Source organism: Apaloderma vittatum, unplaced genomic scaffold, assembly GCF_000703405.1.
Source record: "Apaloderma vittatum isolate BGI_N311 unplaced genomic scaffold, ASM70340v1 scaffold8367, whole genome shotgun sequence".
NCBI lineage: Eukaryota > Metazoa > Chordata > Aves > Trogoniformes > Trogonidae > Apaloderma > Apaloderma vittatum.
This window is the reverse complement of record NW_009726675.1, coordinates 24,463-36,572: the sequence shown is the minus strand read 5'-3', so window position 1 is coordinate 36,572 and position 12,110 is coordinate 24,463. Positions and strand designations below refer to the sequence as shown.

General features: G+C 38.1%; 1 protein-coding gene across 1 annotated transcript; it reads right to left on the bottom strand.

Annotated features, from left to right (window-relative positions):
* Window positions 1–887: 887 nt before the first annotated feature.
* On the bottom strand, window positions 888–11,815 carry LOC104276907. The gene is made up of 3 exons (XM_009873378.1): window positions 10,671–11,815; window positions 8,794–8,843; window positions 888–1,975 (listed from the first exon to the last, which is right to left on the bottom strand). Exons 1-3 carry the CDS (start codon window positions 11,813–11,815, stop codon window positions 888–890), a joined length of 2,283 nt encoding a protein of 760 aa, XP_009871680.1.
* Window positions 11,816–12,110: the final 295 nt, after the last annotated feature.

Sequence of the window (12,110 nt, the reverse complement as noted above, 5' to 3'; positions counted from 1 at the left end):
TGGAAAGAGAAAAATACAAATGTAACAAAGAACAAGACTATGGTGTAAAATAGGATATTATGCAGTTTAATTAATTTTGATTCATAAAAATATGAATATGTATCTAAGGATTTGTCTCAGATGGAAGACACTCCAAAATAATACAGTACTGGTGGCCATCACTGATATTTTTAAATATAAAAAAGAATCTTTATGTACTTGATGAGTGATTGTTTAACATTTTACTGAATAAAAAAAGTCAAATTTTGAGGATACCAGGTTGCTTTGCTTTTTTTACAGCTCGTGGACTTTCTTTGTGGTACATTGTTTTGTACAATATTTATGCATTGAATATATTTGAAATGCCCCCAAAATTACTCAGATTTTCAGTATCCTGTCATGAAAGTGCAAATCATTTAAAATATTGTTCAAAATAAGTGGCGCTATTCTGTAATTGCTCGACTTCAGTTATCAGCTGAAGACTAAACTCATATTTACTCTGTAATACTTGTTATTATTTTACATACAGTGTTATTGGTGGCAAAGTAGTTATCTTCAAGATAAAATACAGTGTGCTGAGGATAACTACATGAGGATAAGACATAAGCTGGCTGAATTTTCAGCTAGCTAATGGCTTATGTAAATAAATGAGATTTTTGATATTTTGTCAAAGAGATTTTCTTTCAAGTCACTGATGATAAGACAGGTTAAATCGTTTGGTATAAAATTCTGGTATCACATGTTATGCATTTAGATGGATAACACATAAAAAGAAATGCAAACCTGAGGACAAATAAGCATCAAGTGATTTACATTAATAAATAATTAGCTTAGTCTGTGAATGCCAGATCAGTGCAACTCATATTCATTTTTAATGCCGTTTGAAATGAAAATGGAACTGAGAACCATTAGGTTAAACTACTCCTGACTGTAAGCCCATTGAAATATGAAGACTTTTCTTTGAATGATACCCATCTCAAAGGAAACCCACAGGGAATAAACTGTGAAAAAACTTCTAAAGCCTTTTGCCTGAAGTATTTCCCAACAAACACATAAATCACAGGGTTAATGCAACTGTTGGTGGTAGCCAGGGTGTAACCAAACTGCTCACCAAAGTTGAGCAGTTCCCCCCAGAAGCAACCTTTGATCACTTCTGCCTGGTATAATACATCAAGAAATACAAAAAATTGGTAAGGAGTCCAGCACAATAGAAACATCAGTACCACTGTGAAGATCAGCATGGTAGCCTTTGCGCTGTTGTGATCCTTGCGACTTTCTGGTCTGAGTGCTCTTCGTACTCTTGCTTTTTTTTGTAGGGAGCGAATGGTAGAGAAGTTAAGGAAGATGATTGCTGTAGACGGCAACATGAACCCCACTGTGTTGAATACCAGCCTTTCAGCTGCTATCCACAATGGTGTGGGGAAATCTAAAGTGCACGCTGAAATATTCCACAAGGGAAAGTGTTTCACAGTCCGAAATGTAAATATTGGGACGCTGAGGAAGATGCCAAAGAACCAGGTGACGAAGCAGATGCCTTTGGCCATGGTTTTGCTCCGTATCTCTCTGTGGTTCAAGGTGTGAACAAAAGTCAAATAGCGATCCACGCTGACTGCCACTAGCAAGTAGATGCTGGTGTAGACGTTGAGGCGGATGGATGCGCTGGTGCTGCGGCAAAGGAAATTGCCAAACGGCCAGTTGAATTTGTTCCTGATGTTCTCTGTCCAGAATGGGAGGCATATGAGGAAGACAAGATCAGCCACAGCTAGGTTCATAAGGTAGATTTCAGCTATCTTCAGGGGGCCCTTGTGCAGTGAATAAGTGAAGAGAACAAATATGTTTCCAAGTATTCCGATAATGCAGACGGTATCGATATACTTAGGTACTAAATAGTACACAATATCCCACCAGTCATTCAAATCCGGGCATATAGTTGAGTTGCTCTTGTTTTCACTCTGGTTTGAGGAGGCAACATTCAGTGGAGGAGTTTCAGTCATTTCTTTTTAAGTTCTGAAGTGAACAAGAGATATCTTTGAAATGAGAGAAGGTGACTGCAGAAAAGAAGCACAAAATGCCAAAAATTGTCTCCCACCAGAGCTGTAACAAACATTTAACTGCATGAGATTCTGTATTAGTGCTCACTGACTATTACAGGCTAGACCAGTGCAGGCTTTGCTGAGAAACGTCCCCGGTATTGGCAAGGAACTTCCCCTAAATCCTATGGAATTTCCTCTCTTTACAGCCATTGTTTAAAGTGGCACAGAGGAAGGAAAGTGCCAATTCAGTGTAGACATAACTGAATTCCAGCTCCTTGAGAGTAGCGGGAGTCATGCTGGTGGCACAAAGCCCATTTTGCACCCTTCCCTTTCTCTTCTCCCTGCCCTTTCTCTTACTCTTGTTTTCCATGCTATGTATAAGTTTAGCAGCATGATGCCCATTTCCCCAGAACTGGGAATTCTACTTATTCTCTGTGTGCACCACTTTTTTGCTTAATTTAGCACTCTTTTTTTCCCTCTCAGTTCCTCCCATTCTTAACTTTGGGTTCAAAATTACCATTAGATTAGACAGTTTATTGCCCTCAAATGTCAGTAGTTGTAGTAGTAAAACATTGGCTCCTCCAAAATCTTGTCTGGAGGGATGGCTTCTGTACCTCCAAATTCACAGCACTCTTCTGCAGTTCAAAAATTTCATTTGAGTTCAGCTGGAGAGAGGCAGCCCCGGCCTCCAAAGCATTTAGACTTTTATAGCATTGGCAATACATTTATTTCTCTCTGGTAACTCTGCGCAAGATTGTGCAGGAATGAGAGCATGAATAAAACTTTATCCTCCAGTGAAAATAGACTGGATTGCTAGAGCTGCCTCCTGCAGTGACTTTATTTCTCCTGGTCTTGTCATGCTCGACCATAGTGCCTGGATCTCTTTTTCTTTTTTTTTTTTTCCCCAGAATTGTTTGGTTAGGAAGGCACCTTAAAGATCCTTTAGTTCCAACACCCCTGCCACAGGAGGGTGAACCAGGTAGTTCAAAGTCCCATCCAACCTGGCCTTCAACACCTCCAGGGAGGGGGCTTCCATAACCTCTCTGAGTGACATATTCCAGTGTCTGATCACCTTGACAGTGGTGTTTTTTACAGGCATCCAGTCTCAGAATCATTATGGTAGACAAAACATTACTGACCCTGTGGTGACATTTAACATTTCAGTATTTCATATCCAGTGGAGCATGCCAATCATAAACCAGAATGAATTTAAAAAGAACAGTAATTTGCAGTTTAGGACCATAGTTCATCTCTTTTACAGATATGTACAGCCTTAGTGATGTCTGTATCTGAGCAGCTTCCAATACTTATTTCTGTGATGCCTCCAGTAATTACTTAAGTACTAATACTCCACATCACATAACTTCGTACTTGATGCACAGAACACTTTTCATCATTGCAGAATTAAGTGAGCAGAAAAGTTTTACCTGAGTTCATAAACCTACTCGAGCTGGCAATCTTGTCAGGGAACTGGGCTACAACTCAGATTAGCACAGACAGCTCTCTGGCTTTGAACACCTTCCCTCACACCAGGCTGAATGCTATCTAGTTCACTGACATCCCCTGCAAACTAAGAAAACTTGAGAAGATCTAAAATGGCAGAAGGGAAATACAGAGCAAGTGAGTGGCTGTGTAGCATCAAAGAGGCTGTTTGTGAGATTGCAGGAATTTAATCTTTTTGTAGTAGGAGGCTGCGTAAAGCGTGAGAGTGATGGAAGAAAATTCTGCAACATTATATATTGAAAATGATGTAGAAGAAAGCTAACAGCTAAACATTTTCTTCTGTAAACAGAATTATTAAATTTACTAAATACAGAGGAAAAAGAAATGCTTGCCCATTTTCAGATGACTTCTTGTTGTCAGTTTGTGCCAGACACTGTGCACACTTTGGATGTGATCTCTGGGCTGGAACCACAAATTCACTCATTAGGGACTAAATTAAAAAACTTCAGGAACATTTATATTCCATTGAAACTTAGATTTTAGCCACAGCTAAATCTAATTTCTCATTCAGTTAGCAATTATACATGAAGTTTCTGCAGAGTTTGTAACTAGGAAAATTTCTTTAGAGTCTGCTAGCCCATTTCCAAGCACTGCCACAATCCTTTTATAAAGTTGGAGCTCTGATTGTCTTCTTGACAGAAAATGCAATTCCTTTTCAGGTGTTTAATTTAATTTCTCCTTCAAAGGCAGTTTTCTTCTGTAAGTATTTTTAAATAATTAGTGCTAATGGACAATTAGCCACATGAATAGTTTTCAACTTATGTACTTAACACTTTCCAGTCATTATTTATGAAAATAATGATATATTTTCCCTACTTTGAACTAATTTCTGTTTAATTTCCATTTACAGTGAATTTATCACCATTATTGATACTATTAATACATATTACTCACTTAGGATCATGTATTCTGCAAACACTAAATAAGTAAAACTTAAAGTTTAGGAACAATCATAAAAGTAAAGATTACTTTGAAAAAGAAAATTCTTCAAACTGCTAAGCAAGTTCACCTGTAAAGATATTTTATAGAATGAATCATGGCTTTAATCGTAAGAACTAATCCTGACTTTCAGAGTTAGTTTCACAGTGAAAAAGCAGAGACAAACAGATCAGAACTGAGAGCACCAAAGATTTTTCTTTTATATAAATAGTAGGCAAATTTTAATAAATGTGAGACCTTGAAAACAGTTAGACATACCTATTCCTTGTCCTTCCTGGCAATTTAGGCGAAGTTTCAAATTCAGAAACAGTCGGTAAATAGCAGTACAGAGGTTACTGAGAAAACTCAAAGATGCATCCTGAGGCACGACCGAGTGACTGAGTGCTGTCTGAGTGTTTTGTTGGCCATTTACGATATGTATGATGTTACGTTTTGGAAGAAAGCCCCAGGATTTTTTTTTTTTTTTCCCCTTCTCCAAATGTCAGCTGTGGTAATTTTCAAAGCATGTGAAATATTTTATTCTCATATAAGCCATATGGTGTGACTCTTGTTGTCATGTGACCACTGAACAAAGCTCTCACATACAGGTCCTAGGCAATTAAAAGTTCCTTTGTGTGATTAACTATGTCCCTAACAATAAGAATTTGATCAACAGCTCTGAACTGCCCTGTCACTGCTAAGGCACACAAAGTCAAAATCTGAAGTGGGTTTTTGTTGTGGTGGGAACTCCTTCCTCCGCCAGCCTAGGGGCAGGACTATGCCAAGGATCCGGGCTTCAAACGGAACAGGTATATGGGAAGGGCTGCTGACCCACTAAATCCCATGGACCCACTAAATCCCATGTCAGCCTCTCCATTGTTTTTGAAAAACAATATCTTTTGCACTCACTATAGGTGTCCAGGACAGGAGTCTCTGTGACTGCCTGATGGCTGCTGTATTTTCTGAGGCTTGCACCCATGAATAGTCTTCTTTCTATCTGATTATTTACTGGGACTAATTGTTTGTAAACCATTTTCCTATTTTTTCATTCTGCTTATCCTTTGATTAGAGCAATATTTTTTAAAGAAATCAGATCTGATGCATCTCAGATTCTAAATACAAATCTCTCTAAAGTATATACATGTAAACAACAGGGTTGTTCAGCTTTTTTTAAAAAAAAACAGCGAGAAATTTCAGGTGACTAGAATGTTATTTACTTGTATGAAAACATTCTTCCCATTGGCTGCCTACCCAACACATGCACCATCTCTCTGAATTCTTATTCGACTGTGTCCATTGTTGTTTGATAAGCGAGTTAAAATGAAAAAAGCCATACAAGGCTGAACAGTGATATCTTATTACGAACTTCCCTATCATCATAATAAATACTTTTATTCCAAATTTCTATTCATTAAAAAGATACTGAGTTGGAGTTATGCAAATACTGGTTAAAATGACAAATTTGAAAAATTATTCTGTTTAACACTATCACACTGGAGAAAAATCTAAAGATCCCAACATTTAATTTAAGATTTAAAATGTATAAATATTTCTCTTTTTTTAAACATTATCCTATTTAAACATTTACTTATTTTATTAAAGAAATGAAACCGTGTAAAAAATACATCCCAAATGAAACTATATGTTTCACTTCTGTCAAAATGATTTTTTTTAATAACCTGATCAAAACCTTTATTTTGGTGAAGACCTGAAACACAACATTTTTGGAATTACATGTTATCTAAGGAATCCTAATAACCTGCAGGAGATCAATCTAGAAACCACACATTCCACACTGACTCATTAAGGTAAGTAAGTGTAATACAACAGGAGATCTTCGTCACAGACTTTCCGATACTTCCTCTTTGCTTACGCTAGTGCATTTCTGTGTTTAAGTTATTTTTCTCCATAAAGAAGAACACTTGAGCAATAACAAGAAGTCTGGAATTTATCCTTGCTTGGACGTGAATCTCTTGGAGTCATTAATAGCAGCATTTACTCACAGACTCTGAACAGAAAACTGCAGCTGCATCTAAAGCTTATACGGTAAATAACCTAGTCTTACGAAACTCATCACTTCAAAATGGGATCAAAATATTGGTTTGCAAATCCAGCTCCTCTTTGTAAATCTAGTTTCTTATTTTCCATTGTTTTTCATTGTCATCTTTAGAAATTTTTTCAGTAGTGGAGACAGATTCAAAACTGGGACTCTATGTATCTGGCGGAAATAGTGAAATGAACAGGCATTGCTGTAGCTCCAGCTCTTAAACAATTTAAGTCCACCTGAGAAGCTGTAACTTTATATGAAAAAGGGATTTAATTTGTTATTTCTTTGCAACATGGGTCTTCATTTCAACTTGTAGAAAGCACATAATGATTTAGTAATCATTTACAGTTTGTACAGATGTAATGGACAACAAATTAAAAGAATGTGCAGGATTAGTTTAAAAACAGCTATATAAATTTCAACAGTTAAAAGCTTTTTTGCTGCGTATACAAAATAAAAACATATCCCTCTGTTGGTGCCTTTAACTCAGGATACTCACAACACATCAGTTTATGTTTTTAGCTTATATGATCTTCAGCCACACTGTCTATGTTGACTTTCCTGCAAAAAGTACACATTCTCTAGAGCTTCATAGGAATTTACAAATACTGTGGACCTTTTTGATGAGAAAGATTAAACAAATATATTGGTGAAGGCAGAGGTAAGACTGTTTGCTCAATTATTACACATTATATCATGATAGACAAATGGCAGAAATCCTAAAGGTCTCCAGAGTTCTGGATCTTTGTCCAACAATTCAGCACTTAAAATCTTCCTCTTAATATAGCCAGCGCCTTTAATGGTCTGAGAAAATGATCTTTTGGGGGCGTCATGACGTAATAGTTTGATTTTCTTTGCTGAAATGGTTTGCAAATCAACATTGTTATGTGACACAGCTGTTAAACTATTCTAGAACTGGAGAAATGTTTTTAGATGTTACTTTGTGGTGCAAAACCCTTTGTTCAGCTTGATTAGATTTCTTTACGTATCTTACAGACAGTGTTTGCTAAGGAGAACTTAAACTGTGATGCGGTGATTTATTATTCCTCATAACTGATCCTGGTAGCATCACAGTGCAATAACAATCAAGCCCTAATAACTATAGTTTACAGAAGCTGAAACAGCAAGGTATGAAGGAGCCAATATAGGCTGGAAACCCCCCATGTGCTGATGGAAGAACAGAGCGAAAAGATAACTCAATGGCTAAAGTACTGCTTAGAGATTTGGGATGCCTGATCTGAGATCCTGACTTCTCCCCAGAAACCCTGCCTTAAAAAAGCAACTTTGTCCCATCCACAACAAGCACCAGCTGTTTGTGCTAACAGTTTTTAAGATAATTAATTCTGCATTGCAAGTGAAGCCAATGATCGACCTGAAAAAAACAGGCGGTGAAAAGATGAGAATTATTCCTGCCTGTACCTACTGCAGGCCAGAAGCACCACCAGGCAGGGGTGCCCAGCCACCTCTGTGGGACTGAACATGCTCACCTGGCCAAAATCTCTGTAAAAGATGTATCAGCCTCAGGTGAAAGGGAAGATGGGAGCAGCTGCGAGGGGGAGGCACGATAAAGAGGAAGGGAAAGGGGATGTAATTACAGTTTGATATCTCCAGCTCTGAGATCCTCAGGACAAAGTCTGCCCTCTTTTTATAGGCTGGACTTGGTGATCTCAGAGGTCTTTTCCGGCCTCAAGAATTCTGTATTTCTTGTATTTCTGAACTTGTATTTTACCGGTTTTGTTTTTTTTTTTTTGTAAGAATGCGATAGATCCAAGTATCTGAGTGTGACTGTAAACCGCCCATAGGTAAGCCAGAGTTTGGAAATGGCACTTTATTTCTTAGGTTTTTTTGTTACCTGCATAAATGGTACGTGTGAATGTTGTGCAGTGTGTGATGGTGCTGCAGAGTGAGCAAGACCATGAATGAAACTGTTGGCGGGCTGACCCTGTGCATTCTGCGGTCTGCAGAGGCTGGTGCAGGGCCTGATGAAGTCTGGGTGCTTTGAGAGAGGAGTAAAGGCTTCAGGCAGAAGGTTTATCTTGCAAAACCCTTGCATACCCCAGGTCCACACAAAGAAAAGTTGTATCTGCTGTTTCCTGGGACATTGAGATACCAGAGGGCAGAGAAAAACTGCTGAGAAGATTTCACTATCCTTAGCTGCCTTAATTCAGATTTTAACTTCCAAGAGGACTAAGTATATTCAGCACTGCTCAGAAATGGGCCCTGAAAAGAAAGCTGACCCAAAGTTTGGAAGTAGCTAAAGTTATATCGTTCCAACTCAATTTCCTTCGGTACAAAGGGAAGTGAAAAAAGTACCTTTGACAGTTGCACTTCTTACAAGTTGTTCCTCGGTAATAGGAAATGGGCTAGAGAATAAAATTCCAGCAAATCTCATTTCTTAAAGTAGTTTATTTTCTCTTGTGCACACTTACTACATAGCAAAATACTGTGTCTAGATATTTACATTATTTAAATTAATGTCATATCAATATAATAATATTTCTATATTTCATATTCAGTACCAAATACTCAAAAATATCTTCTGTTACCTTGATAACCTTTGTAAGGAGTTCACTTTATTTAACGATTGTGTGAGCAACATGTTTGTGAACGAGACTATATTGATAACACCGGTGATAACAGAAAGGCTTGCAGTGTTTCGTTGTAGATACCTTGGACAATATAAAGACTGAACAATAGGAGTATTTATGACATAAAGTTATAGTGGATTATTAGGGAAAACCTATGGAAAGTCTATAGATCATCTGCAGTGATCTAAATCATACAGTTTTTCTAGCACATCCACACAAGTCTACAGCATTTTGGGGTTTAATTACTTGAAGATTTAATACAAATTTCACATCTTAAATGGAACTTTGTTGCTCAATTCAAGCTCTGATAAATAAAGACCAAGCAGTCGCAGTCAAAGTTTACTGATGTCACCAAACTCCATTTCTCTTGGTGGTTTTAAGGCTGTAAACTAAAGGGCTTTGAAAAGAATAAAGGCTCTTTTAGTTTCAGAATATTTTAGTTCATCTCCAACTCAATTTTTGGTCAAGATTCCTGGAAGTAAAAGTGCATACTGACAATTCAGTACACTATGAGTTTTTCATCTGTGTAAACTCAATTTAGGTCATAAATCCAGTCCAACTGTGGAAAGACTCTCTTGGGTAAAATCATTCAGATTAACTCTACAGATAAAACCTAGGTATTATTAGAGTCTGAAAAAGGCCATTCTTGAATATTCTGAACTTTCAAGACTCCTATTAGCTTCAGTTAGATTTCTTAGGCAGTCAGGTGATATCCTTCCCCATATTCTCAGTTTCTTCCACCTGTGAGATTTTATCAGTTGTGCTGAGCTGTTATATTTTCATTAAATAACATTACAAATACTAGTTATGCTTTGTGAATATTTAAAACTAAGTCTCTGAGCTGAAGTATAGGTATGGACGCAAATAACATTCGCTCACTCAAAAGGAGAAAGAGAATGGTTTTACCCCAATGCAGCATGGGTAATCTCCCACTACAAAGAAAACCCAGCTAACTTGCATGCAGCCAGCTGCAAACTTCCTTCCACTGCTGTTTTGCTTTTTTTGAGCTACTTTCCATAACAGACAAGCTGATGTAAACCTGCAACTAGCAGGTGAAGAGCAGTTGCAAAAAGTCCAATCTTGTCAATCAAACAAAGTAGTTTTGGATGATTGAACAGAGAGCGTAAAAGGCCAGGAGATGGCCACACTTAAGAATCTATTTGAATAATATTCCCACAGGATTTATTTACCAGAACTTGCTCAAACACGAGCCCCTTTTATCAAAAATCTAGTCTACCAAACTGTATGGGTACCATAAGTAGCTGCACAATCCTGATAAGAACTTCTCTACTGGAGCTGTATTCAGAGAACTGTACAAACACATATGTGTATCTTAGAAATGCAAACATTTCAAATGATGCATGCATCAAATATTATTTAGCCATCAAAATGTAAATATGCTACAAAATAGGGTTTGGTCATGAAAAATGTCCAATAACGTTAGAAGCAGGTCTCTATGCGGAGTTTCCATTAAGATCAAACAATTGTCTTCCCACAAATGACGAATACTGCCACATATTTATTCTGTGGACCAGCAGCAGATGGGAGTTGGTGGAGACTGATATGTTAGAAGGCATTTTTTCTGTAATGAACAAATTGTGCTATCGTGGTAATGGGAGAATAGACTTTTTCCTTTGGTATTCACTCGAAATAGAAGTTCTTAAAGTGTCCAGGGAATTTTCCATCTGCACAGACTGTGATTTTCTGCACCTCTTTGGAAACAAGTCCTTGTAGAATTCCACAGCCTTCTTCTGGAAGTGCTTCCCAACAATTACATACAGAACTGGGTTCAGACAGCTGTTGCTGAAGGCACAGTATGTAGCTAATTGGGTCACTATGTCATTGATTTCTTCCAGGCATTTGAAAGTGGGCATGAAGTAACGGATTGTGTCAATGAATGTGGTGATCTGGAATGGAAGCCAACAAAAAACAAACAGCAAGAGCACAGCAAGGACGAGCACGGTGGCTCTCTTCTCTGTCTGGACCACTCTCATCTTTTGTAGCTCACTGCTTCGTAAGGCTTTGACAATTTGCATAGTGCAATAGGTAATTACACAGAGTGGGATCACAAAGCCTACGATATTCAGCAAGCAGTTGTTTATAGGCTCCCAGTAGCTGGCTGGGTAAACAAGAGCACAGGCTGTGATGTTGTATTCTTTATAATAGCGTAAATTTCGGAACACCATTGCAGGTGAACATATGAGCAAGGCACATGTCCAGACTACAAAGCTATTCCATTTGGCACAGACGGTTCGTCGCATCCGTCCTAGGGACATGGTTTTCACCAAGGCCAGATAGCGGTCGATGCTCACTAGTGTGAGGAAATAGATGCTGGAATAAAGGTTCATGTTGCCCACTATGTTAACAGCTTTACAGAGGAACAGGCCAAAAGGCCAATGAAACATATTAGAAATATTAATGGCCCAGAAAGGTAAAGCACAGACTAACATGAGGTCAGCAAGTGCCATGTTTGCTAGGTAAATTTCGGGCACTGTGCAGCGGCTCTTGTGGAAACACAGGACGATGAGGACAAAGGAATTTTCTATTGCTCCCAGAATAAATACAAACCAGAGGAATCCAGGTTGAAAATCCTGCAGCCATTTCCATATATCTGAATTAACACATTCATATAGATTCAGCTGATGTTCTCCTGAATTATTGTGGAAATTTGTGGGGCTGACTGTGAGCTTCTGGGTGGCCGTGATGTTATAAAGTTGTGTAATGTTTTCAGTTGTGATGGAAACCATATCTGTGTAGAAAAAAAGACAAAGGTGACACGAAGTTGCTACATTGATTTAATTGCTGCAGAAGATACAATACGAAAATCTGGCTTTGTTCTTCCTACTGTTCTAAAAAGCGTGGTTTCAAGAGGAGCGCTTTCTCATAGACACCCAGCATACTTGCAGAGAGTTTCACAGACTAAACTGCCATGGGCTTTGTGGACCAATTTTAAGTGGGTGAAACAGAGGGGACAAATCAACAGTTCTCTGAAGAGAATATTTATCAATTGTTATTAGCTACAGCCAAGTTTCAGCAAGTATT

What these genes read in the sequence shown, in the direction of transcription:
- LOC104276907 (XM_009873378.1), bottom strand. Translation starts at nt 11,815, where the DNA reads ATGGTTTCCATCACAACTGAAAACATTACACAACTTTATAACATCACG. An exon ending in ATTCTCCCATTACCACGATA is followed by an intron (nt 8,844 to 10,670) that starts GCACAATTTGTT and finishes TTTATTCTCTAG; the next exon opens with CCCATTTCCTATTACCGAGG. An exon ending in AAGAAGTGCAACTGTCAAAG is followed by an intron (nt 1,976 to 8,793) that starts GTACTTTTTTCA and finishes GAACTTAAAAAG; the next exon opens with AAATGACTGAAACTCCTCCA.